A 24,404-nucleotide genomic window follows, 5' to 3' on the forward strand; every position below is an offset into this window, starting at 1 on the left:
GTCATTGGTCTGATCACAGTTCCTGCTTTATTTCCCATTTATTTCCCATTTTGTATGTTTTATTTAGGACAATGTTTCTTTAAGTATTTGCATTTTATTCATTTATATGGTGCTTTTCATCATAGACTTTTAAGGAAACCTTAACACGGGGGATGATTTATTTAATAAACCGATATTATTACTATTGACCCTATGGAGATTGGTGAAGTGGCGCTCTTCCTGGAAGCTTCGAGCTGTTTTCCACTTTCAGTGGTCATGTCCCAGTTGTAGAGAGGGATCGGCATTCACCAAGAGATCAGGAACCTTGACGATGCAAAATCTGAATGTTCATAGCCTAAGGCACAAACGCCAAATGGAAAAGGTGTTTCTCACCCTCCTCCAGATCCGGAGCTGTGCCCCGACTAGAGGACAGCCAAATAAGTTTTGACTGGGCGCAGAAAATTCTGCCTCTAAACTAATAGTCATTAAAGGGGTTGCCCAAGATTAGAAAAACATGGCCGCTTTCTTCCCAAAACAGCACCACCCCCTGTCCGCAGGTCATGTCCGGTATTGCAGCTCAGCCCCATTCACTTGAACCAGAAGCAACCCAGATGTGGCTGTAACTCCACAGCTCCATCAGATGTGTAGTGGACGGAACTGGTTACTGCATCGCAGCTCTCATTGCAGTGAATGGAAACCAGCTCCGTCTGGTGCCAGTTCTACTCCCAAATGGCTGATCGGTGGAGATGTGGGGTGTCGGACCTAAGATTAGGCCATCGATTAAAAAAAGGAGTGGACAACCCCTTTAAAGGAATCTAAATTACATAAATTCATTGTCCAAAAATAAGTAGTGGCACTTATCCAATTTATGACATTTATCCAATTTTAATGTGACTTTTCAGGGGTTTATAGGTTGCATTCGCATGAATATCAAAAATGTCCGCCGCCACGTGTATAGGCTGTAGGAAGTCAGCTCCATAGTGCGGTACTCAATGGTCTAGAACTTTGCATTTTTTCAGTTTAGAAACTTCTGAAATTCACCATTTTCATCAGTTTTGGTAGTTTTGTGGTTCACGTCACTTTTTCTTTATTCAGTGCATGCTCACATTGTGTCCACGGATGGTTGACCCACATGAGAGACATCAAGATTTGGCGTTAAGCTACTGTCGCACTTGTCTTGTTAATCCGGCAGAGGATCTCAATACTGGAATAAAACTGATCCGTTTCGATTTTGCACATCAGGAGGCATCCGTTCCGTTGCGGTTGTGTAAAATCAAAACGGAAAAAAAAAAACGGATCCATCACTAAATACACTGAAAGTCAATCTGTTTTTTTTAGGCTCCTTAAAAAATGGATCCATCTCCATTGACTTAGGCCTCATGCACACGACCGTTTTTTTTGGCGGTCTGCAAAACGGATTTCCGTTGTTCCGTGATCCGTGACCGTTTTTTCTTCCGTGGGTCTTCCTTGATTTTTGGATTATCCTCGGACATGAAAAGTGAAAAAAAAAACTAAGTCAAGTTTGCATTGAAAATGATAGGAAAAACGGACACGGATCACGGACATGGATCACGGACGCGGATGACTATCTTGTGTGCATCCGTGATTTTTCACGAACCCATTGACTTGAATGTGTCCGTGAACCGTTGTCCGTGAAAAAAATAGGACAGGTCCTATTTTTTTCACAGACTAAAAAAACGGATCACGGACGCGGAAGCCAAACGGTGCATTTTCCGATTTTTCCACGGACCCATTGAAAGTCAATGGGTCCGCGAAAAAAAACTGAAAACAGAACAACGGCCGCGGATGCACACAACGGTCGTGTGCATGAGGCCTTACATTGTTTTCAGTGCCGGATCCGTTTTTTTTTCGTCTGGACACAAAACCGCAGCTTGCGGCAAGAATCGAGCAATCGAGCAAGAACGGAAGCCATCCTGATGCATCCTGAACGGATCTCTTTCCGGTATTAGGATCCTCTGCTGAATCTCAATACCGGAAAACAACAACGCAAGTGTGAAGGTAGCCTTAGACGCATGCGCAGCACACACTGCTCCAGGCACTTGCGGCCTACTGACTATACATTTCGGAGATATCCTATGAAACGTTGTATAGCCACTAAAGTACAGATGTAGCAATCTTTAACTTGACACTTAGCATGTTAAATACAATGTATCTTTCTACATGGGCGACTCTTCTTAAAGGGGTTGTCCAGGATTAGAAAACATGCTTGCTTTCTTCCAGGAACAGCGCCCCATGGGTTGTGTCCGGTATCGCAACTCAACTGTTTTTGGAAGACAGCAAAGACATCCATAAAGTCTGGTCGTTTTTTGGGCTGATGGTTGGTCTCCTCTGCCCCAAAAAAGGATAGAGGACGGTGACCTCACATTGTACACACGTGTACAAGTCATCTAGTATGACAACCACCCAAAGTGGTCTTGTAGAAGGGATATCGTTTCACAGAAGGCCAATTAAGGGGGTTGTATCAAGATGGACACTTACCACTGAGTCCTTCCATAGACTCATGCGCCTGCTTGACCTGTGCTCCACTCTAGCAGTGGACACAGGACCACCGTTCTCATGCTTGGTAGGGTTTACAGCAATTGGATGCCCACTGATCACGTATCCTGTGTTCATCTTGGAACAACCCCTTTAAGGTCACTTATTACACAACCCGCCTGCGCTATTGTGGTAAATCATTAATCTCTTGATTTTTTTGAAGGGTGTTGACCAGATGAATTTATTTGGTGATATGTCCACACCGCCAGATCTCAACAGTCCGACCGTAAGTACCTAACGCCATCGACTGGATTACAGGATGATGGTTGACAACATTTTTTTTTTTCCTTTAGTCTGCCCCCTGGTGGTCGAGAAATCCATGAAAAATTGTCACACAGTTCTGTATAAGGCAAAATGGAAACAAAGGGCCTGAAATGTTAGAAGCGCCTGGAGTGATGAAGGTGCCCGGGATCATTATAAGGAGGTCCTAATGTCTCAGTTACCAATTATTAGTACAATCATCTGATCTGGAAATATGATCCAGAACCTGTGTGGTTCTATGGGTTCTGATCCATATTATTGGGATTAGGGATTTGCTTGAGATTAAAATGTATCTCCTATCCACAGGTTCGGTAGGGATTCGAGAAGGAGTCCTGTGTCTCCCAGTATGAATGGAATGGCGGTTGAGCATGGGTATTACCGCTCCATTCACCTCTGTGGGACTGACGGAGATACAGCAGTCCCATAGAGATGAAAAGAGTGCCAGCATGCATGCCTGACCACCATTACCTATGACGGGGATACAGGACCACCGTTCTAATAAATGGGGGGGGGGGGGGGGGGAAGGGACAGTCAAGTAAGTTTAAATTTTAGACCAACCCTTCATTCTGCATTCAGCCACTAGAGGGAGCTCAGAAACTTACTGGATACTGTTTATAACATTGAACTTTGTGATGAGACAGTATGCAGTAATCTCCTGAGCTCCCTCCAGTGGTGGCTGTATATATCTGTATGTAGTAATCTCCTGAGCTCCCTCCAGTGGTGGCTGTATATATCTGTATGCAGTAATCTCCTGAGCTCCCTCCAGTGGTGGCTGTATATATCTGTATGTAGTAATCCCCTGAGCTCCCTCTAGTGGTGGCTGTATATATCTGTATGTAGTAATCCCCTGAGCTCCCTCTAGTGGTGGCTGTATATATCTGTATGCAGTAATCTCCTGAGCTCCCTCTAGTGGTGGCTGTATATATCTGTATGCAGTAATCTCCAGAGCTCCCTCTAGTGGTGTCTGTATATATCTGTATGTAGTAATCTCCTGAGCTCCCTCTAGTGGTGGCTGTATATATCTGTATGCAGTAATCTCCTGAGCTCCCTCCAGTGGTGACTGTATATATCTGTATGCAGTAATCCCTTAAGCTCCCTCTAATAGTGGCTGTATATATCTGTATGCAGTAATCTCCTGAGTTCCCTATAGTGGTGGCTGTATATATCTGTATGTAGTATTCTCCTGAGCTCCCTCTAGTGGTGGCTGTATATATCTGTATGCAGTAATCCCTAGAGCTCCCTCTAGTGCTGGCTGTATATATCTGTATGCAGTGATCTCCTGAGCTCCCTCTAGTGGTGGCTGTGTATATCTGTATGTAGTAATCTCCTGAGCTCCTCCTAGTGGTGGCTGTATATATCTGTATGTAGTAATCTCCTGAGCTCACTCTAGTGGTGGCTGTGTATATCTGCATGCAGTAATCTCCTAAACTCCCTCTAGTGGTCACTGTATATACCTATATGCTGTAATCTCCTGAGCTCCCTCTAGTGGTGGCTGTATATATCTGTATGCAGTAATCTCCTGAGCTCCCTCTAGTGGTGGCTGTATATATCTGCATGCAGTAATCTCCTAAACTCCTCCTAGTGGTGGCTGTATATATCTGTATGCAGTAATCTCCTGAACTCCCTCTAGTGGTCACTGTATATATCTGTATGCAGTAATCTCCTGAGCTCCTCCTAGTGCTGGCTGTATATATCTGTATGCAGTAATCTCCTGAGCTCCCTCTAGTGGTGGATGTATATATCTGTATGCAGTAATCTCCTGAGCTCCCTCTAGTGGTGACTGTATATATCTGTATGCAGTAATCTCCTTAGTTCCCCTTTTAGTAGTGGCTGCATATATCCTTATGTAATAATCTTCTGAGCTCCCCCTAGTGGAGGCTGTATATATCTGTATGCTCTGCTATTTTCAGAACTCTTATGGGTGTGAATGGAGGGTGAGTGCACATGTGCAGCTGCTCTCTGTTTACATTTGGCTTCCAGCTATCTAGAGTGCTGGGATGTTTCTGAGATATGCCACTGATGCCCCAGATGGGCCTTTAATACATTTGTTACCAAGTGGTTTTTGAGAAGCTATTGTTGTCGCTTTTTACCTGTGACCTGTACAGAAATATATTAACCTTGGACTTGTCTGGTTAGTCTTTAGCCTAGTTCTAGCCAGGAGATGTACATTTAAGTTGATCCTTCTTGTTCCAAAAAGTCCACAAAATATTTTTTACTTTTTGTTCTTTGGTACATAGTAATTTTGTAACCAGTTGCTTTATTGATTAACCTCCAGACATGTGATTTATGGGAAAGTCAGATGTTTGTGCACAAGAAAAAATGACCAAAGGTCACCTATTGCCTAAGTGAGCAAGCAGAGCGGTAAATGCTGCATCTCTACATGCAGATCATAAGTGGACTTACAACTTTCTAATAGACTTTATTTTCGGTTCTTCACCATTTTCACCATTTTCAATATATGTGCTTGTTATCAGTGAATGTGAACACTGTTGTTTCCGTTCAGATGCAGAAATTCTGTCCATAGCTGGTCCTACTCTGAGCTGAGAAGTGGATACAGTTGTATCCAGTGTAGACAATGCTCTGTGAGCTAAACAGCCCGGACTCCAGACTGATACATTGTAACAAACTAGCAGAGCTGTATCCAGTCTAGACAATGCTCTGTGAGCTAAACAGCCCGGACTCCAGACTGATACATTGTAACAAACTAGCACAGTTGTATCCAGTGTAGACAATGCTCTGTGAGCTAAACAGCCCAGACTCCAGACTGATACATTGTAACAAACTAGCACAGTTGTATCCAGTCTAGACAATGCTCTGTGAGCTAAACAGCCCGGACTCCAGACTGATACATTGTAACAAACTAGCAGAGTTGTATCCGGTCTAGACAATGCTCTGTGAGCTAAACAGCCCGGACTCCAGACTGATACATTGTAACAAACTAGCACAGTTGTATCCAGTGTAGACAATGCTCTGTGAGCTAAACAGCCCGGACTCCAGACTGATACATTGTAACAAACTAGCACAGTTGTATCCAGTCTAGACAATGCTCTGTGAGCTAAACAGCCCGGACTCCAGACTGATACATTGTAACAAACTAGCAGAGTTGTATCCAGTCTAGACAATGCTCTGTGAGCTAAACAGCCCGGACTCCAGACTGATAAATTGTAACAAACTAGTACAGTTGTATCCAGTCTAGACAATGCTCTGTGAGCTAAACAGCCCGGACTCCAGACTGATACATTGTAACAAACTAGCACAGTTGTATCCAGTCTAGACAATGCTCTGTGAGCTAAACAGCCCGGACTCCAGACTGATACATTGTAACAAACTAGCACAGTTGTATCCAGTCTAGACAATGCTCTGTGAGCTAAACAGCCCGGACTCCAGACTGATACATTGTAACAAACTAGTACAGTTGTATCCAGTCTAGACAATGCTCTGTGAGTCAAGCCCATCAGCAACAGTAGCACAAATCTCTCTGCTAGTTTGTTACAATGTATCAGTCTGGAGACCGGGCTGTTTAGCTCACAGAGCATTGTCTAGACTGGATACAACTGTGCTAGTTTGTTACAATGTATCAGTCTGGAGTCCAGGCTGTTTAGCTCACAGAGCATTGTCTAGACTGGATACAACTGTGTTAGTTTGTTACAATGTATCAGTCTGGAGTCTGGGCTGTTTAGCTCACAGAGCATTGTCTAGACTGGATACAACTGTACTAGTTTGTTACAATGTATCAGTCTGGAGTCCGGGCTGTTTAGCTCACAGAGCATTGTCTAGACTGGATACAACTGTGCTAGTTTGTTACAATGTATCAGTCTGGAGTCCGGGCTGTTTAGCTCACAGAGCATTGTCTAGACTGGATTCAACTGTACTAGTTTGTTACAATGTATCAGTATGGAGTCCGGGCTGTTTAGCTCACAGAGCATTGTCTAGATCGGATACAACTGTACTAGTTTGTTACAATGTATCAGTCTGGAGTCCGGGCTGTTTAGCTCACAGAGCATTGTCTAGACTGGATACAACTCTGCTAGTTTGTTACAATGTATCAGTCTGGAGTCCGGGCTGTTTAGCTCACAGAGCATTGTCTAGACTGGATACAACTGTGCTAGTTTGTTACAATGTATCAGTCCGGAGTCCGGGCTGTTTAGCTCACAGAGCATTGTCTAGACTGGATACAAGATACAACTGTATCCACTTCTCAGCTGAGAGCAGCAGATTTTAAAGGGAACCTGTCACCGGGATTTTGTGTATAGAGCTGAGGACATGGGTTGCTAGATGGCCGCTAGCACATCCGCAATACCCAGTCCCCATAGCTCTGTGTGCTTTTATTGTTTAAAAAAAAAACGATTTTATACATATGCAAATTAACCTGAGATGAGTCCTGTACGTGAGATGAGTCCAGGACAGGACTCCTCTCAGGGTAATTTGCATATGTATCAAATATTTTTTTCTCCACAATAAAAGCACACAGAGCTATGGGGACTGGGTATTGCGGATGTGCTAGCGGCCATCTAGCAACCCATGTCCTCAGCTCTATACACAAAATCCCAGTTACAGGTTCCCTTTAAAATCCAATCCTTAGATCAACTATTCAGGAGGACAATTTCCACAGTGTGTGAATGAGATCTGTAAAATCATTTTGCCTGCTGCTGTATTCTGCTGCAAATCTATAGGTAAAATCTGCCGCAATTCTGTCCAGTTGAGGAGAAAAAGTATTTGCCCCCTTCCAAGCGCTCTCTGTTTGCACATGGCTGCCATACTGAATGGCTTCCTATCTTTAAGCTCTTAGAAGGAACTGATTCTCCTTGTGGAGATGCCGGCAGGTGTCGGGAGTCTTACAGGCAATGCTCCCTGGGAAAAAGTATGCAAATTAGAAGAACCTAGAGGTAGCTGCCCTGTAAGTCAACGTGGGACACTTTGTCTTGGGTAATTAGTCAAATCAAAGACCCTCTTCTTTAGGCTACATGCACGCGACTGTATGTGTTTTGCGGTCCGCAAATTGCGGATCCGCAAAAAAGAAGGATGACATTATTTATTTATTTTTTGCGGATCCATTGTAACGATGCCTAAAACGGACAAGAATTTGACATGTTCTATTTTTTTCTTTTTGCGGGGCTATGGAAGGGACATACCGACGCGGACAGCACACGGCGCCCTGTCCGCATTTTTTGTGGACCCATTGAAATGAATGGGTCCGCAACCTATCCACAAAAAAACAAACGGAACGGACACAGAAACAAACAACGTTCGTGTGCATGTAGCCTTAGACAGTGATATTTTGGTGCTCGACCTCACCTATAGGGGGCACTAGAGAGACCATTTCTAGGTTAGAGAAAGGGAACCCAAGTGATCACTTCTCCCATTATTTTTTTAGGTATTTTCAATGGAGGTAAAAAAAATTGAACATCAATCTAACAAATGGGCAGAGCAACCAGTTATTAGGTTAAGGGGGCACTTACTTTATCACATGGATAACTTTTATAAATGTGTAAGATAAGAATACCCCTTTGATAAGGAAGGTCCAGAGGGGGGGCACATACTTCTTCTCGTGCTTTGTGATTTCTCAGATTTGCACGTCTGGTTCCCTAACCTTTCCTTTCTCTCCGTATCACTAGGACAGTAATGATTTCCTGTTAGTGGATTTAAACACTGAAATCGACACCAATCAGAACTGTGTTAAAGGGAACCCTTTCGCCTGCAATGGCGTCCTCCACGCTCCCTCCTCTTCTCTTTCCGCAGCGCCATCACCTTTCTCATCTGAAAACCCATTTTCCACCAATCTCAGCTTCTTCCCTGCACCTAATCCAGATCCATTCTGCGATGATCCGTTCACCGCTAAAGACCAATCAGCCTCTGTCTCTTCTTCAGTTGATTCTTCCAAATCTGTCAATCCTAAGGCGCAAATTGTGAAAAGCGTCACGAACGGCCCCGCCGCTAACGGCGCTCTCGCTGACGACATTATGTTTGGACAGCAGTTTGACCAAATTTCAGGCCAGTCTGGTAAACAGGAAGCCAAGTCTGACCAGTGGCCCTTTAAAGCTAGCCAGTCAGGGCCCGTGACCAGAACTCACAATGGTGCGGTACTAGGACACGGTCAATGTAGTCCTAAGAGCAGGCCGCTGCCCGATCCCTTCACTGACTCGACGCCCCATGGAGGGGGGGTGCAAAACGGATTGCGAAGGAACTCGGAGGGGAGTACCGGCCACAAGAAAGACAATGGCAGTCCGCATCCGGCAGACCCTATAGCTATTAGCCCCCCGCCGCAAAGCGCCAAGCCCGGAAGAGGACGGAGAAGTGTCAAGGTGACTATGGTTTACAATGTATCATGCCTCATAAGGTACAGATGTAGCAGAGCTGAGTTTGTCAATTTGATTGGAGGCTTCTAGTTTAGAAAGTATTATAACTTTCAAATACATTTTGGGGGAGATTTATGAACCCCCTCCATGCCAGCATGGTGGCACCAAAAAGTCACAACTTTGTGCAAAAGTGGGCTGGAGGGGATGGGGCCTGCACAGCCCAACTAATTTAAGATCACTTGCTCCAGACCTACAATTCTGCACCTCTTAATAATTTTGCCGCATCTAACGCCAACACTGCAGCAGTGATGTCATATCAACAAAATGTGACCACTGCAGCCAATGACTGGCCTCAGCAGTGCAACAAAGAGGCCAGTGATTGGCTGCAGTCACCTGTTGTTGATGTGACATCACTGCAGCAGCAGCAGCCAGGTAAGTAGTGCCCTGCCGGGAGAACCGGAGCGGTGCAGCAGGGTTGGGTAGGTAACGAACTATTCTTTACTGCAGGCAGATCGCATTGTGCTGTCCGATTACTTCTGAAACAGGACAACCCCTTTAATAATTGTGGTGCATCTGATGCCAGCGGGACAGAGATTAAGGGTCCATTCACACATCCGTAGTGTATTGCGTATCCGCAATACACCCGTCCGGCACCCGAACAGAACTGCCTATTCTCTTCCGCAATTGCGGATAAGAATAGGACATGTTCTATTTTTTTCCGGAGCCGAGGACCGGAAGATCGGGGGCGCGCTCCAAAAATGTGCTGTCCGCATCCATTCCTGCCCCTTAGAGAATGAATGGGTCCGCACCCCATGCGGACGTGTGAATTGACCCTAAGACTGGTGTATAAAGTGCTGGTCCTAATAAATCTCCCTCTTTATATTTAGATTTTTCATCTTTTTCTACATCTCTGCTTGCTGTCAGTGAAGGGGAACACTCTTCTTTCCTTCCAGAGGCTGTAATGCTGCCCATATCTCTCAGCTGAGAGGTGGATACAATTATATTCAGACTCTAGACCATGCTCTGTGAGCTAAACAGCCCGGACTCCAGACTGATACATTGTAACAAACTAGTACAGTTGTATCCAGTCTAGACAATGCTCTGTGAGCTAAACAGCCCGGACTCCAGACTGATACATTGTAACAAACTAGCACAGTTGTATCCAGTCTAGACAATGCTCTGTGAGCTAAACAGCCCGGACTCCAGACTGATACATTGTAACAAACTAGTACAGTTGTATCCAGTCTAGACAATGCTCTGTGAGCTAAACAGCCCGGACTCCAGACTGATACATTGTAACAAACTAGCACAGTTGTATCCAGTCTAGACAATGCTCTGTGAGCTAAACAGCCTGGACTCCAGACTGATACATTGTAACAAACTAGCAGAGTTGTATCCAGTCTAGACAATGCTCTGTGAGCTAAACAGCCCGGACTCCAGACTGATACATTGTAACAAACTAGCACAGTTGTATCCAGTCTAGACAATGCTCTGTGAGCTAAACAGCCCGGACTCCAGACTGATACATTGTAACAAACTAGCACAGTTGTATCCAGTCTAGACAATGCTCTGTGAGCTAACCAGCCCGGACTCCAGACTGATACATTGTAACAAACTAGTACAGTTATATCCAGTCTAGACAATGCTCTGTGAGCTAAACAGCCAGGACTCCAGACCGATACATTGTAACAAACTAGTACAGTTGTATTCAGTCTAGACAATGCTCTGTGAGCTAAACAGCCTGGACTCCAGACTGATACATTGTAACAAACTAGCACAGTTGTATCCAGTCTAGACAATGCTCTGTGAGCTAAACAGCCCGGACTCCAGACTGATACATTGTAACAAACTAGCAGAGTTGTATCCAGTCTAGACAATGCTCTGTGAGCTAAACAGCCTGGACTCCAGACTGATACATTGTAACAAACCAGCACAGTTGTATCCAGTCTAGACAATGCTCTGTGAGCTAAACAGCCCGGACTCCAGACTGATACATTGTAACAAACTAGTACAGTTGTATCCAGTGTAGACAATGCTCTGTGAGCTAAACAGCCTGGACTCCAGACTGATACATTGTAACAAACTAGTACAGTTGTATCCAGACTAGACAATGCTCTGTGAGCTAAACAGCCTGGACTCCAGACTGATACATTGTAACAAACTAGCAGAGCTGTATCCGGTCTAGACAATGCTCTGTGAGCTAAACAGCCCGGACTCCAGACTGATACATTGTAACAAACTAGCACAGTTGTATCCAGTCTAGACAATGCTCTGTGAGCTAAACAGCCCGGACTCCAGACTGATACATTGTAACAAACTAGCAGAGCTGTATCCAGTCTAGACAATGCTCTGTGAGCTAAACAGCCCGGACTCCAGACTGATACATTGTAACAAACTAGCACAGTTGTATCCAGTCTAGACAATGCTCTGTGAGCTAAACAGCCCGGACTCCAGACTGATACATTGTAACAAACTAGCACAGTTGTATCCAGTCTAGACAATGCTCTGTGAGCTAAACAGCCCGGACTCCAGACTGATACATTGTAACAAACTAGTACAGTTGTATCCAGTCTAAACAATGCTCTGTGAGCTAAACAGCCCGGACTCCAGACTGATACATTGTAACAAACTAGCACAGTTGTATCCAGTCTAGACAATGCTCTGTGAGCTAAACAGCCTGGACTCCAGACTGATACATTGTAACAAACTAGCAGAGTTGTATCCAGTCTAGACAATGCTCTGTGAGCTAAACAGCCCGGACTCCAGACTGATACATTGTAACAAACTAGCACAGTTGTATCCAGTCTAGACAATGCTCTGTGAGCTAAACAGCCCGGACTCCAGACTGATACATTGTAACAAACTAGCACAGTTGTATCCAGTCTAGACAATGCTTTGTGAGCTAAACAGCCAGGACTCCAGACCGATACATTGTAACAAACTAGTACAGTTGTATCCAGTCTAGACAATGCTCTGTGAGCTAAACAGCCCGGACTCCAGACTGATACATTGTAACAAACTAGCAGAGTTGTATCCAGTCTAGACAATGCTCTGTGAGCTAAACAGCCTGGACTCCAGACTGATACATTGTAACAAACCAGCACAGTTGTATCCAGTCTAGACAATGCTCTGTGAGCTAAACAGCCCGGACTCCAGACTGATACATTGTAACAAACTAGCACAGTTGTATCCAGTCTAGACAATGCTCTGTGAGCTAAACAGCCCGGACTCCAGACTGATACATTGTAACAAACTAGTACAGTTGTATCCAGTCTAGACAATGTTCTGTGAGCTAAACAGCCCGGACTCCAGACTGATACATTGTAACAAACTAGCACAGTTGTATCCAGTCTAGACAATGCTCTGTGAGCTAAACAGCCCGGACTCCAGACTGATACATTGTAACAAACTAGTACAGTTGTATCCAGTCTAGACAATGTTCTGTGAGCTAAACAGCCCGGACTCCAGACTGATACATTGTAACAAACTAGCAGAGTTGTATCCAGTGTAGACAATGCTCTGTGAGCTAAACAGCCCGGACTCCAGACTGATACATTGTAACAAACTAGCACAGTTGTATCCAGTCTATACAATGCTCTGTGAGCTAAACAGCCCGGACTCCAGACTGATACATTGTAACAAACTAGTACAGTTGTATCCAGACTAGACAATGCTCTGTGAGCTAAACAGCCCGGACTCCAGACTGATACATTGTAACAAACTAGTACAGTTGTATCCAGTCTAGACAATGCTCTGTGAGCTAAACAGCCCGGACTCCAGACTGATACATTGTAGCAGACCCCTTGCGGTTATTAGATTGATACATTGTAGCAGACCCCATCGGGGTTCCCCTTTTATTTAGATTTTTTAGTAGCCTGAGCTACTCCATTCAGAGCCATCCATTATACAGTACTGTACAGTAAACAATTTTTTTTAGCATGGTCGCCTATAGGGTACAGATTCAGGCCGCGCAGTGTGAAAAGCGCCTTAGGGGTAAATCCTCTGTATGTAAAAAATTATTGTGCATTTTTTAAATAACATTTTGATTTTTCGATAATATTCTTGATACTAATGTCTGTCCTATGTATTGCTTTGTGCTGCCGTCTCCATGTAGTGCGGGTGAGTACGGTATTTCCATCCTTGTATGACTGGTTATTGCATACCGTCTTGTGTTCCATTAAGTGTTTTCACCATAGTTGTCAGACAGGGTGCATGTCGGTATCATAAAGTGAATACAAAAAAGTTTGTGCCCCCTTAGGTTTTCATATTCATTGCACTGACTGCTTTTCTGGGCATTACTACAGGAGGTTCACCTCGGGCCCTGGTGTCTGAGAGGGTCCAAAGGCCACATCAGAAGACACCATGATTATAAATGGCAGGTGGTAGGAGAGACGCCTATTACAGATATTGCATTGGGGCCCAGGAAGTTTAACCCTTTGGTGCCAAAAAATTGTTTCCATTTTTTTGTTTTTGTTTTTTACTCCTCACCCTCCAAGAGCCCTAACTTTTTTTTGCTTTTCCGTTCCCGTAACTCTATGAGGTCTTGTTTGTGGTGGGACTATTTGTACTTTCCAATGGCGCCATTCAATATTCTATACAATTGATCATCACTTTTTATTCTATTTTTTGTGCGGCAAAGAGACAAAAAAATCCATAATTCGGCCATTTTTTTCTCGTTACAGAGTTCACCATGCGGGATAAATACTTTCATTTTAATGGTTCAGACAATTTTAATGCGGCAATACCAATGATGTTTATTTTCCTTCTTTATTATTTGTAAAATGAGGATGGGACGATTTAGAATTTTTAATTCTTAATTTTTTATTTATCTTTTTAAAACCTTTTTTTTTAACCTTTTTTAGGGTTTAAACATGCGGTCATTAGATCACATTGCAATATTGTTTATATTATTTATCATTGCAGTCTATGGTAAAATCACATTGTTCCTATTAAGCCCTGCCTTTCCACGTTGGTTACATTATATCAGAGTTTGTCTAGAGATTGTCACCTCATGAATCCTCCGTAATTATGTGTTTTTTTAAACAGCCAACTTCTGATGACATATTTGGGTCAGACATATTTACTTCAAATTCAGGAGCTAACCCTGAGCCGGCCTCATCGGTCACTGTTCCAGCCCCAACGAGTTCAGTACAACCTAATCCTCTGGATCTCTTCAGTAAAACCAGTTTGTCCACTGTTCCAGCTATTGGAGGTCCTGGTGAGTGTTAAGGGGCATTGGATGCACATTTTAATTATTTACAGGATTGGGATGTTATATGAAAGTTCAGAAATTGGGCTAATTTTTTTTATATTTGTTTAACTTGTAATGTTCTTTTATTTTGTTCTGATTTTATGCCATGTTCCTACACATAGCTGGTGGTCCGTGGACATAAGATTGTCTGCTGAACCTGATGATCATGGCTTTGGCTGATTATTATGGTAGAACAGGAGCCCACCAGAGACCTTTGTGACCCTTCTGTGGCCCAGGCAGAACCTCAATTTACGGCTTTCCAAAATGAGATCCTAGTATGATGTATCCATTGATCTTCTCTAGTCTGCTGGCCTTAGACATTTTCCAAGGTTCATCTCCCACCTGTTGATTCTTCTACTTTTATTTGCTGGGGAATTATATCCGCAATGTCATCACATAACCATGACAGCCAACCATGGCACCATGGTCCACACCATGGTCCATGATTGGCTGTCCTGATTCCGTGAGGTCATCTCACTGGGAACGTGACATCACTTTTCAGGACTGTAGGAGGAAGCAGAGGTCTTGTCTTCTTCAAGTTTTCAAGAACAAGCCCTCAATAAAAGGCGTCTGACATTCACCAGAATTTTGGAAATTCTCTTAAAGGGAATCAGTCACCAGGTTTGTTTTTGCTCTATCTAGGGAAGCACAAAATAGAAACAGAAACCATGAATCCGGTGCTGGGTCCACTTTCTTATTTTCTTGCCCTATTTTTCATAAATTCATTATTTATCTTCTGCAGCAAGAGCCGAGCATTGAGTCCTTCTATTCATGAGCAGCAGGCTTCTCCCTCCTGCTACTGATTGACAGCTTTCTCCCTGCACTGCATAGAGAGAAAGCTGTCAATCAACCACAAATGGGGAGGAGGAGTCGCAGCCCGTGATAGTGAAGACTCTATAGAACAATCACAAAGCTTAAACCTGGTGACAGATTCAATCAGGATCAGTAACAATGCACACAGGAATTCTACAGTGTCTTCCCAAAAGGAAGCAACTTTCCTATTTTCCATCATTATTTAGCATTTTTGGTTCATGTTGAGTATGCTGTCTATCTGCCGGTAGCATTTTGTGGAGTAGGAGGAGCTGAGCAGATTGATATATAGTTTTACGGGAAAATTTTCAGCATAATCTCTGCTCATTCTGAGTTTAGGAGTCCAGTGGGCAGTCCTAATCTGTAGTTGACAGCTCCTATGTACATAGATTAGGACCACCCAATGGACTCTTAAATTAATAATGAGCAGGGATTACACTGACTCTTCTCCCACAAAACTATATATATGAATCTGATCAGCTCCTCCTGCTCTATAACAGGCAGCTCATAGTACTTTTATGTTTGCATTTATCCATTTAACTATGGATTGACCGATTAGTGGAGTTACCGATATTATCGGCCGATATTCAGGATTTTCTAAGTTATCGGTATCGGCATCTAACCTTGCCGATAATGCGTCCAGCGCGCTATCACAGAACATGAGCGCGCTCAGCAGCACAGGGGAGAAGGAGTCATTCTCTCCCTCCCCCTGTGCCGCGCTGCCAATGAGGAGAGAAAGGGGAAGAGGAGGGGCGGGCGCACTGCGCCACCAATGAGAGGACCTTTCATGGGTCCAAACATATTAAACTAAGTAGAAGAACATGTAGGGGTTAATACAGAGATGTCCCTGCACTTACTATTATTTCTGTACGGCGCTCCGTTTCTGCACGCGCCGCTGTGGTCCCGGTTACCTTCTCCCGTGCTGTATGCTAATCACTAGCATTGGAACACCAGGGAGGAGACATCAGCTTCTCTCCCTGGGCGTTCCTTCTCCCTGGCTGTAGCTCTGTCCAATCGCAGCGCAGAATGTCACAGCCTGGAAGGTGAGGTTTTTTTTCTCCCTGGCTGTGACGCTCTGCGCTGCGATTGGACAGTGCTACAGCCAGGGATAAGGCATGCCCAGGGAGAGAAGCTGATGTCTCCTCCCTGGTGTTCCGATGCTAGTGATTAGCAATATGCAGCACGCCAGACCTGCAGGGTATTGCGATAGTGAGGTCACGGTTATGGGCAATCGAGGGTTACTCACTGTTCATAGGAGAACCCTGGGTAGGCATGCGGCAGTGAAGGAGAGGCTGACACAAAGTTCCTCTGGGGCACACTCGGTATGTAGAGACCTGGCCTGATGGTGGATGAGGTGCCCTGGATGTTGCAGGTGTTTTGAGTGCCTGGGGCAAGGTCCCTTTAAGGATCGTGACGCCAGTGCCTGTGACGGTGGCACACCGGTTTCCAGTAGCAATAAGTGAGGTACACAGGTGGTATAGTGAACCAAACGTTGCTTTACTTAAAACAGTCCAACTTTGTACATCAAGATGGTAATGCAGTCCCTTATATCATATGCTTCACAAGAAGGCTTATTTCACAAGATGGCAGGTATTAATCATGCAAGATACTCAGAGGGTAATCAACAACACACTCAGAATCAGGTTGTACCTAATCCTCAGAAATAGTGTACACTGTTCTTTAGAACTCCTGTCTGGTTTCTATCCCAAGGCCCGGATGCCTAAATGCTGGCTTTAATCCTTGGTAAATAATCTTCCTCCCGTATTGACCCTTGCTCTCACTTTATAGTTCCTCTGCCCATCAGTTTACTTATCTTAATTGGATGCAATGACACTGCTTGGCTTGAGGATAACTGCAGGTTTCTCCCAGGAGGCACATCTCTTCTCTTGGGGGAATCTTCTGAGCTAACTGTGGCTCACTTTATCAACAGGCAGGCTAGAGTTCTTCACTAGCCTCCTGGTGGCAACTAGAAGCCTGGACTATCTAGCTGCATGTCAGGAGGAGGCCCTCAGCATATCTCGGGCTGGTGCCTTCTCACTTCTGTCTCCACAGACTCCTGACTATGATCTAACACCTCCCTGTCTGGGCCTGAACATTTATACTAGGGGCTCCCTATCTCCCTCTAGTGTCTAGGATGCCTAACTACACCCTTATAGGCCTGCAATGCATGTCACAGGGGAACAATATACACAAAAGCACATAGAAAATACATTAAAGTACATGGTTAAATATAATATCACTGTCCCTTAGGAGTAGGAGTAACACGTGACCCAATTGACCCTTGTGTAGTGCCCACCCCTACCTAGTGGGACACTACACATACAGCACGGGAGAAGGTAACGGGGGCCACAGCGGCGCAACGGAGCGCCATACAGAAATAATAGTAAGTGCAGGGACATCCCTGCATTAACCCCTACATGTTCTGCTACTTAGTTTATTATGTTTGGACCCGTGAAAGGTCCTCTTTAACGTTTAATACAAATACAGGATGCTGGGTGCAGAATCACATAGCCATCGCCCAGCCTCTATGAAAGGAAGCTGCGAGCAGCGGCAGTTAAACCCTCAGGTGCCGCACCTGAGGGGTTAACTGCTGCCGCTGATCACAGCTCCCTTTCAGAGGCAGGGTGCCGGCTGTGTGATTCTGCGCCGACACACCTGCCTCCTGTATTAAACGTTAATTATCATTGGTGGCGCAGTGCACCCTCCCCAGTATTAAAAACATTGGTGGCGCAGTGCGCCCGACCCCCCAGCCCCCAGTATTAAAATCATTGGTGGTAGTGGAAACAGAGTGCCCTCACCTCCCCTTCATTGGTGCCAGTGGCAGCAGTGTAATCCAGGACGCTACTGAAGCCCTGGCTGCCATGGCAATCTCCCTGCTGCTGTGTGTACTATGCACAGGGCAGCAAGGAGAGTGTGAGATCCTATTCATCCTAATAGAGATCAATCAGGGTGAATAGAACAAGGGATAAAAAGTAAATAGTAAAAAGTTTAAATAGTTATTAAAAAAAGTTTAAAAAAATAAAAATAAAAAGTAAAAAAAACACCAATATTAAGTATAAATCACCCCCTTTCCCAATTTTACTTTATAAAATATATAAACAATAAATAAATATATCACATATTGCCACGTCCAAAAAGTCCAAACTATTAAAATACAGTGGATATAAAAAGTCTACACACCCTCTGTGCTGTAAAAGAAATGAGACAAAGATAAATCATTTCAGAACTTTTTCCACCTTTAATGTGACCTATAAACTGTACAACTCAATTGAAAAACAAACTGAAATCTTTTAGGTAGAGGGAAGAAAAAATATAAAAATAAAATAATGTGGTTGCATAAGTGTGCACACCCTCTCATAACTGGGGATGTAGCTGTGTTCAGAATTAAGCAATCACATTCACAATCCTGTTAAATAGGGGTCAGCATACACCGGCCATCATTTAAAGTGCCTCTGATTAACCCCAAATAAAGTTCAGCTGCTCTAGTTGGTCTTTCCTGAAATTTTCTTAGTCGCATCCCACAGCAGAAGCCGTGGTCCACAGAGAGCTTCCAAAGCATCAGAGGGATCTCATTGTTAAAAGGTATCAGTCAGGAGAAGGGTACAAAATAATTTCCAAGGCATTAGATATACCATGGAACACAGTGAAGACAGTCATCATCAAGTGGAGAAAATATGGCACAACAGTGACATTACCAAGAACTGGACATCCCTCCAAAATTGCTGAAAAGACGAGAAGAAAACTGGTCTGGGAGGCGACCAAGAGGCCTACAGCAACATTAAAGGAGCTGCAGGAATATCTGGCAAGTACTGGCTGTCCGGTACATGTGACAACAATCTCCCGTATTCTTCATATGTCTGGGCTATGGAGTAGAGTGGCAAGACGAAAGCCTTTTCTTACCAAGAAAAACATCCAAGCCAGGCTACATTTTGCAAAAACACATCTGAAGTCTCCCAAACGCATGTGGGAAAAGGTCTTATGGTCTGATGAAACCAAGGTTGAACTTTTTGTCCATAATTCCAAAAGATATGTTTGGCGCAAAAACAACACTGCATATCACCAAAAGAACACCATCCCCACAGTGAAGCATGGTGGTGGCAGCATCATGCCAAGGGGCTGTTTGTCTTCAGCTGGAACTGGGGCCTTAGTTTAGCTAGAGGGAATTATGAACAGTTCCAAATACCAGCCAATATTGGCACAAAACCTTCAGGCTTCTGCTAGAAAGCTGAACATGAAGAGAAACTTCATCTTTCAGCATGACAACGACCCAAAGCATACATCCAAATCAACAAAGGAATGGCTTCACCAGAAGAAGATTAACGTTTTGGAATGGCCCAGCCAGAGCCCAGACCTGAATCCGATAGAAAATCTGTGGGGTGATCTGAAGAGGGCTGTGCCCAGGAGATGCCCTCGCAATCTGACAGATTTGGAGTGTTTTTGCAAAGAAGAGTGGGCAAATATTGGCAAGTCAAAATGTGCCATGCTGATAGACTCAAAATAATATTTTATTTTTATATTTTTTCTTCCCTCCACCTAAAAGATTTCAGTTTGTTTTTCAATTGAGTTGTACAGTTTATAGGTCACATTAAAGGTGGAAAAAGTTCTGAAAGGATTTATCTTTGTCTCATTTTTTTACAGCACAGAAATTTGACATTTTAACAGGGGGAGGGGGTGTGTAGACTTTTTATATCCACTGTATATAAAAAAAAAAATCCTATGTGGTGAACGCTGTAACAGAAAAATGTTTTAGTTTTTTTTCAAAAATGAAAATGCACAGAATATTGGTATAAGCTATCGGCATGAAAGTTCACAGGTTATCAGTATTGGTATTGGCTCTAAAATAATCAATATCCATCGATCCCTACTTTTAATCCCTTCCGCTCCAGAACAGAGCAAGTATCATAGCCACTGGGTACCTGCTTTTTTACACAGAAAACACCTGGGGCTAATGTCTGCTGCAATCAGCGATAATGCCAATCACAGACGTTTAACCTCCCAGATGCCACGGTCAAAGGTGATCTCGGCATCTGAGAGTTAAGAAACCCGGGAGGGAGCCTGCCGGAACGCCTTCCCATTGCTGAGATCGGCAAAGGCTTTCCTTAGTAGGAATAGGCCTGAGCCTGTACAAGGCTTCCAGGCCTATTACTGGTATATTCCAATACAGGCCTGCAGGTGGCAGCACTGCACTGGAATATAATGATTTTTCTATTCAGTATTGGATTAAATTCACAAGTTATAGTTCACTTTATGACTAGAGTGGAGTTGTGCTTTTTTATCCCCCAACCCCCCATACATTCAATTCCACTCAGTAGTTAGTTGGATAAAAATATATTTTTTCAGATCCAATATGGCAGCCGCCCACTACTTCCTGTAGTCCTGCCAGGTAATGCTATTTACCTACCAGTCTGGACTGGCATTGCCTGCATAGATCAATGCTGGGAACAGATGTGACATTACTGAAACAAGCTTTCAGAAATGTGCTAGTTTATTTTAGAACATATCGATCGCTTTGTGTAACAGAGTTTAAACTTTCTTAAAGGGATTTTCCATTTTAGATAAGCCCTTCTTGCTAGAAAGGTCCTACGAAAAAGCTCATCACAGGATGCAGCAACCCAACGATCCTCTGTAGTGTATAATTGAATCAATTGGCAAGTGTTTAATTTCCTGCAGCACCTCCACAGGAGAAATGAAGCATTACATAGTTTGGTCCTCCAGGCAGATGCTCTTTGTAACCTCTTTCTGCTCTGACTCATACTTGAGGTTCTGTATGGGGGACTAGGGGTCAGCCCCCTTGGGGGGAAATTAAAATATATTCTTATTCTGATGGTGTTTTTGCTTTCACAGGTTCTCTGCCAATGAATTCACTTCAGCAGTGGAATCCACAGCCCTTGCTCTATAGCCAACCACCAGCTACAATTCCCAATCCGGCACTGGCTGCACAAAATAGCTTCAATCCATCAAATGTTTTCTCGTCTCCATCAGCGATGGTGTCCTGGAGTCAGCCGACACAGTTTGTAGTACCCCCACCCGTGCAAAACCCCCCAGTGTGGAATCAACCAGTACCTGCATGGCCCCAACAGTCAACGAACCCATTCCAAATAAACATGTTTCCAGCTAGACCACCAACTTTACTCAACTCAACCCTGGGATTAATCCAGTCAGGTCCTGGTTTAGCAAGTCCCCCACAGCTACCACCAAGACCGGCACCAGTGAAGGAAGATCCAAAGAAGGAAAGTGATGCTTTTACTGCTCTTGATCCATTGGGAGAGAAGGAAAAGAAGAATGTGAAAGATATGTTCAAAGACTATCAGTTGGCTAAGCCTCCTGCTGTGCCAGCGAGGCGCGGGGAGCAGCAGAATAACTCTATCAGCACCTCCGGAGCTTTTTCCAATTATTTTAACAGTAAAGTTGGAATTCCACAAGAAAGCGCGGACCACGATGATTTTGACATTAGTCAGCTGTCTTCTAATTTGAATGGTAATGTGATATTTTGTTTTTTGGCCCAGTAGATATCAGAAATATCTTAGAATAAGTAGCTCATGGAGAATATTCAAGTTTCTAATCAAGAATTAAACTATTAGAAGTCTATAACATCATTCGCCTGCAGACCCCACACTCCATTAATTTTAATATAGGGCAGAATAAGTGACGGCTTGAATTACTGCAGTCCTTTACTTCCTCCCTGCTGATAGATATTAGAAAGAGATAGATGGATAGATAGATGGATAGATAGATAGATAGATAGATAGATAGATAGATAGATAGATAATAAATATCCTACCCAAACTGGGAATCACAAGATACCTGTCTGTAAAAGGAATTTGACAGTTAATAAAGTTCTGTGATTACAGCAGCCTCTGCTCTTATTCAAGAACGTTTAGACTAGCACATCCGTAATCGCAGATGCATATCCATAAAGCTAACATGCAGGAATCAAACAAAAAAAGGTATGGCAGCACAATATTTCACATACAAACAATAAAACTGAGAAATAAGGATCATTCTAACTTAAAATGGTTTTATACCTACTATAAATGAAAAAATAGAAGCTCTTTGCGCATATTTTTGATCAAACGTGTGTCGGGCCCATCTACCAGGCGTCAAGGAGGCTTCTGCAGATGGGTCTCTAACACTAACAGAACTGCCTCACCTGGGCTTGACTAAGCCTACAATATTCAGGGCGGTGTAGGAACCAGCAACATATATAGGCCGAATGCACACGGTCCGTGGTGTCCCGGCCTGGCATCCTGCTGAGAGCAGGAGCCCACGGCGCCATTGGTTGCTATGACGCCGTGCGCTTAATGCCGCCGCTGCACTACAGTAATACACTCGTATGCAGCGGCGGCATGAAGCGCACGGCGTCATAGCAACCAATGGCGCCGTGGGCTCCTGCTCTCAGCAGGATGCCAGGCCGGGATACCACGGACCGTTCACACCCGTGGAACACGGCCGTGTGCATTTGGCCATACTCTGTTCAGAAGCCCCAGGCAGATGGGTGGGGAGTGCTCAATCTAAAAGAGGCAGCTACCCTCAATATATACTACGAGAAAATTTAGACACATCCTTAATTGCAGATGCATATCCATAAAGCTAACATGCAGGAAGCAAACAAAAAAAGGTATGGCAGCACAACATTTCACAAACAAACAATAAAACTGAGAAATAAGGATCATTCTAACTTACAATGGTATTATACCTTCTATAAATGAAAGAAATAGAAGCTCTTTGCGGCCTCTGAGCAGAGTATATACAGTATGTAGTTGGTTCCTACACCGCCCTGAATATTGTAAGCTTAGTCAAGCCCAGGGGAGGCAGTTCTGTTAGGCCTCTTTCACACAGGCGTCTCGGATTTGCTCCGGATGCGTCGCGTGTGCATTGCGGGAAACCCACACGAGTGCGCACGCAATTTCAGTCAGTTTTGACTACGATTGCGTTGTTCAGTTTTTATCATGCGGGTGCAATGCGTTTTGCACGCGCGTGATAAAAAACTGTATGTGGTACCCAGACCCGAACCCGGACTTCTTCACTGAAGTTCGGGTTTGGGTTCGGTGTATTGTAGATTTTATTATTTTCCCTTCTAACATGGTTATAAGGGGAAATAATAGCATTCTTAATACAGAATGCTTAGTAAACTGTGGCTTATGGGGTTAAAAAATAAAAAAATAAATAACTCGCCTCATCCACTTGATCGCTTGGTGAGCGCGATTACGTCATCAAAGGTCCGTTTTCAGGTCCTGAAAGAAGAAGAAAGAAGAAAATCCCGGCTGCGCAATCAAGTGGATGAGGGGAGTTAATTTTTTATTTTTTTTTAACCCCTCAAGCCACATTTTAGTAAGCATTCTGTATCAAGAATGCTATTATTTTCCTTTATAACCATGTTATAAGGGAAAATAATACAGTAAATTGACTTTTATCAATTTACTAACATCATCTAGCAAACATGCGTAAAAATCACATTGCATCTGCACTGGCTTGCGGATGCTTGCGATTTTCACACAGACCAATTCATTTCTTTGGGGCCTGCGTTGCGTGAAAAATGCAGAATATAGAGCTTGCTGCGATTTTCACTCAACGCACAAGTGATGCGTGAAAATCACCGCTCATGTGCACAGCCCCATTGAAGTGAATAGGTCCGGATTCAGTGCGGGTGCAATGCGTTCACCTCACGCATTGCATCCGCACGGAATTCTCATCCGTGTGAAAGGAGCCTAAAAAGCCTCTATTCTGCTGCTGATGTCGCTGCTTTAGTAACAACCTGTATTCTGTCGTTGCTGACATACAAATAGTCTATATTCTGCTGATGGCGCTGAGCACACAGCCATATTCTGCTTTTCTTGCTGTATATGTACTGTAGCCTGCATTCTGCTGATGCTGCTGTACAAACAACTTGCATTCTGCAGCAGCCATCATGCATACAGCCTGTATTTTTCTGGTGTTGCTACTGCACAAGCAGTCTGCATTCTGCTGATGATTCATATAAACAGTCTGCATTCTGCTGATGATTCGTACTGTCTAAACAGTCTGCATTCTGCTAATGATTCATATTAACAGTCTGCATTCTGCTGATGATTCATATAAACAGTCTGCATTCTGCTGATGATTCATATAAACAGTCTGCATTCTGCTGATGATTCATATAAACAGTCTGCATTCTGCTGATGATTCATATTAACAGTCTGCATTCTGCTGATGATTCATATAAACAGTCTGCATTCTGCTGATGATTCAAATAAACAGTCTGCATTCTGCTG

The 24,404-nt window shown here is 43.8% G+C and overlaps 1 protein-coding gene across 4 annotated transcripts in view; it reads left to right on the plus strand.

Moving 5' to 3' along the window:
- Nucleotides 1-24,404, plus strand: part of DAB2 (DAB adaptor protein 2) — an 84,030-nt gene that overhangs the window by 54,223 nt on the left and 5,403 nt on the right. For 3 of the 4 annotated variants that reach the window (XM_040420936.1, XM_040420937.1, XM_040420938.1), the window contains 4 exons: nt 2,699-2,761; nt 8,412-9,098; nt 14,139-14,310; nt 20,998-21,630. In XM_040420936.1, the coding sequence (XP_040276870.1) occupies nt 2,699-2,761; nt 8,412-9,098; nt 14,139-14,310; nt 20,998-21,630 (1,555 nt within the window). The remainder of the gene's footprint in view (nt 1-2,698; nt 2,762-8,411; nt 9,099-14,138; nt 14,311-20,997; nt 21,631-24,404) is intronic. The other variant, XM_040420939.1, reaches the window with a different exon arrangement.

The sequence above is a fragment of the Bufo bufo genome, chromosome 2 (genome assembly GCF_905171765.1).
Source record: "Bufo bufo chromosome 2, aBufBuf1.1, whole genome shotgun sequence".
Classification (NCBI taxonomy): Eukaryota; Metazoa; Chordata; class Amphibia; order Anura; family Bufonidae; genus Bufo; species Bufo bufo.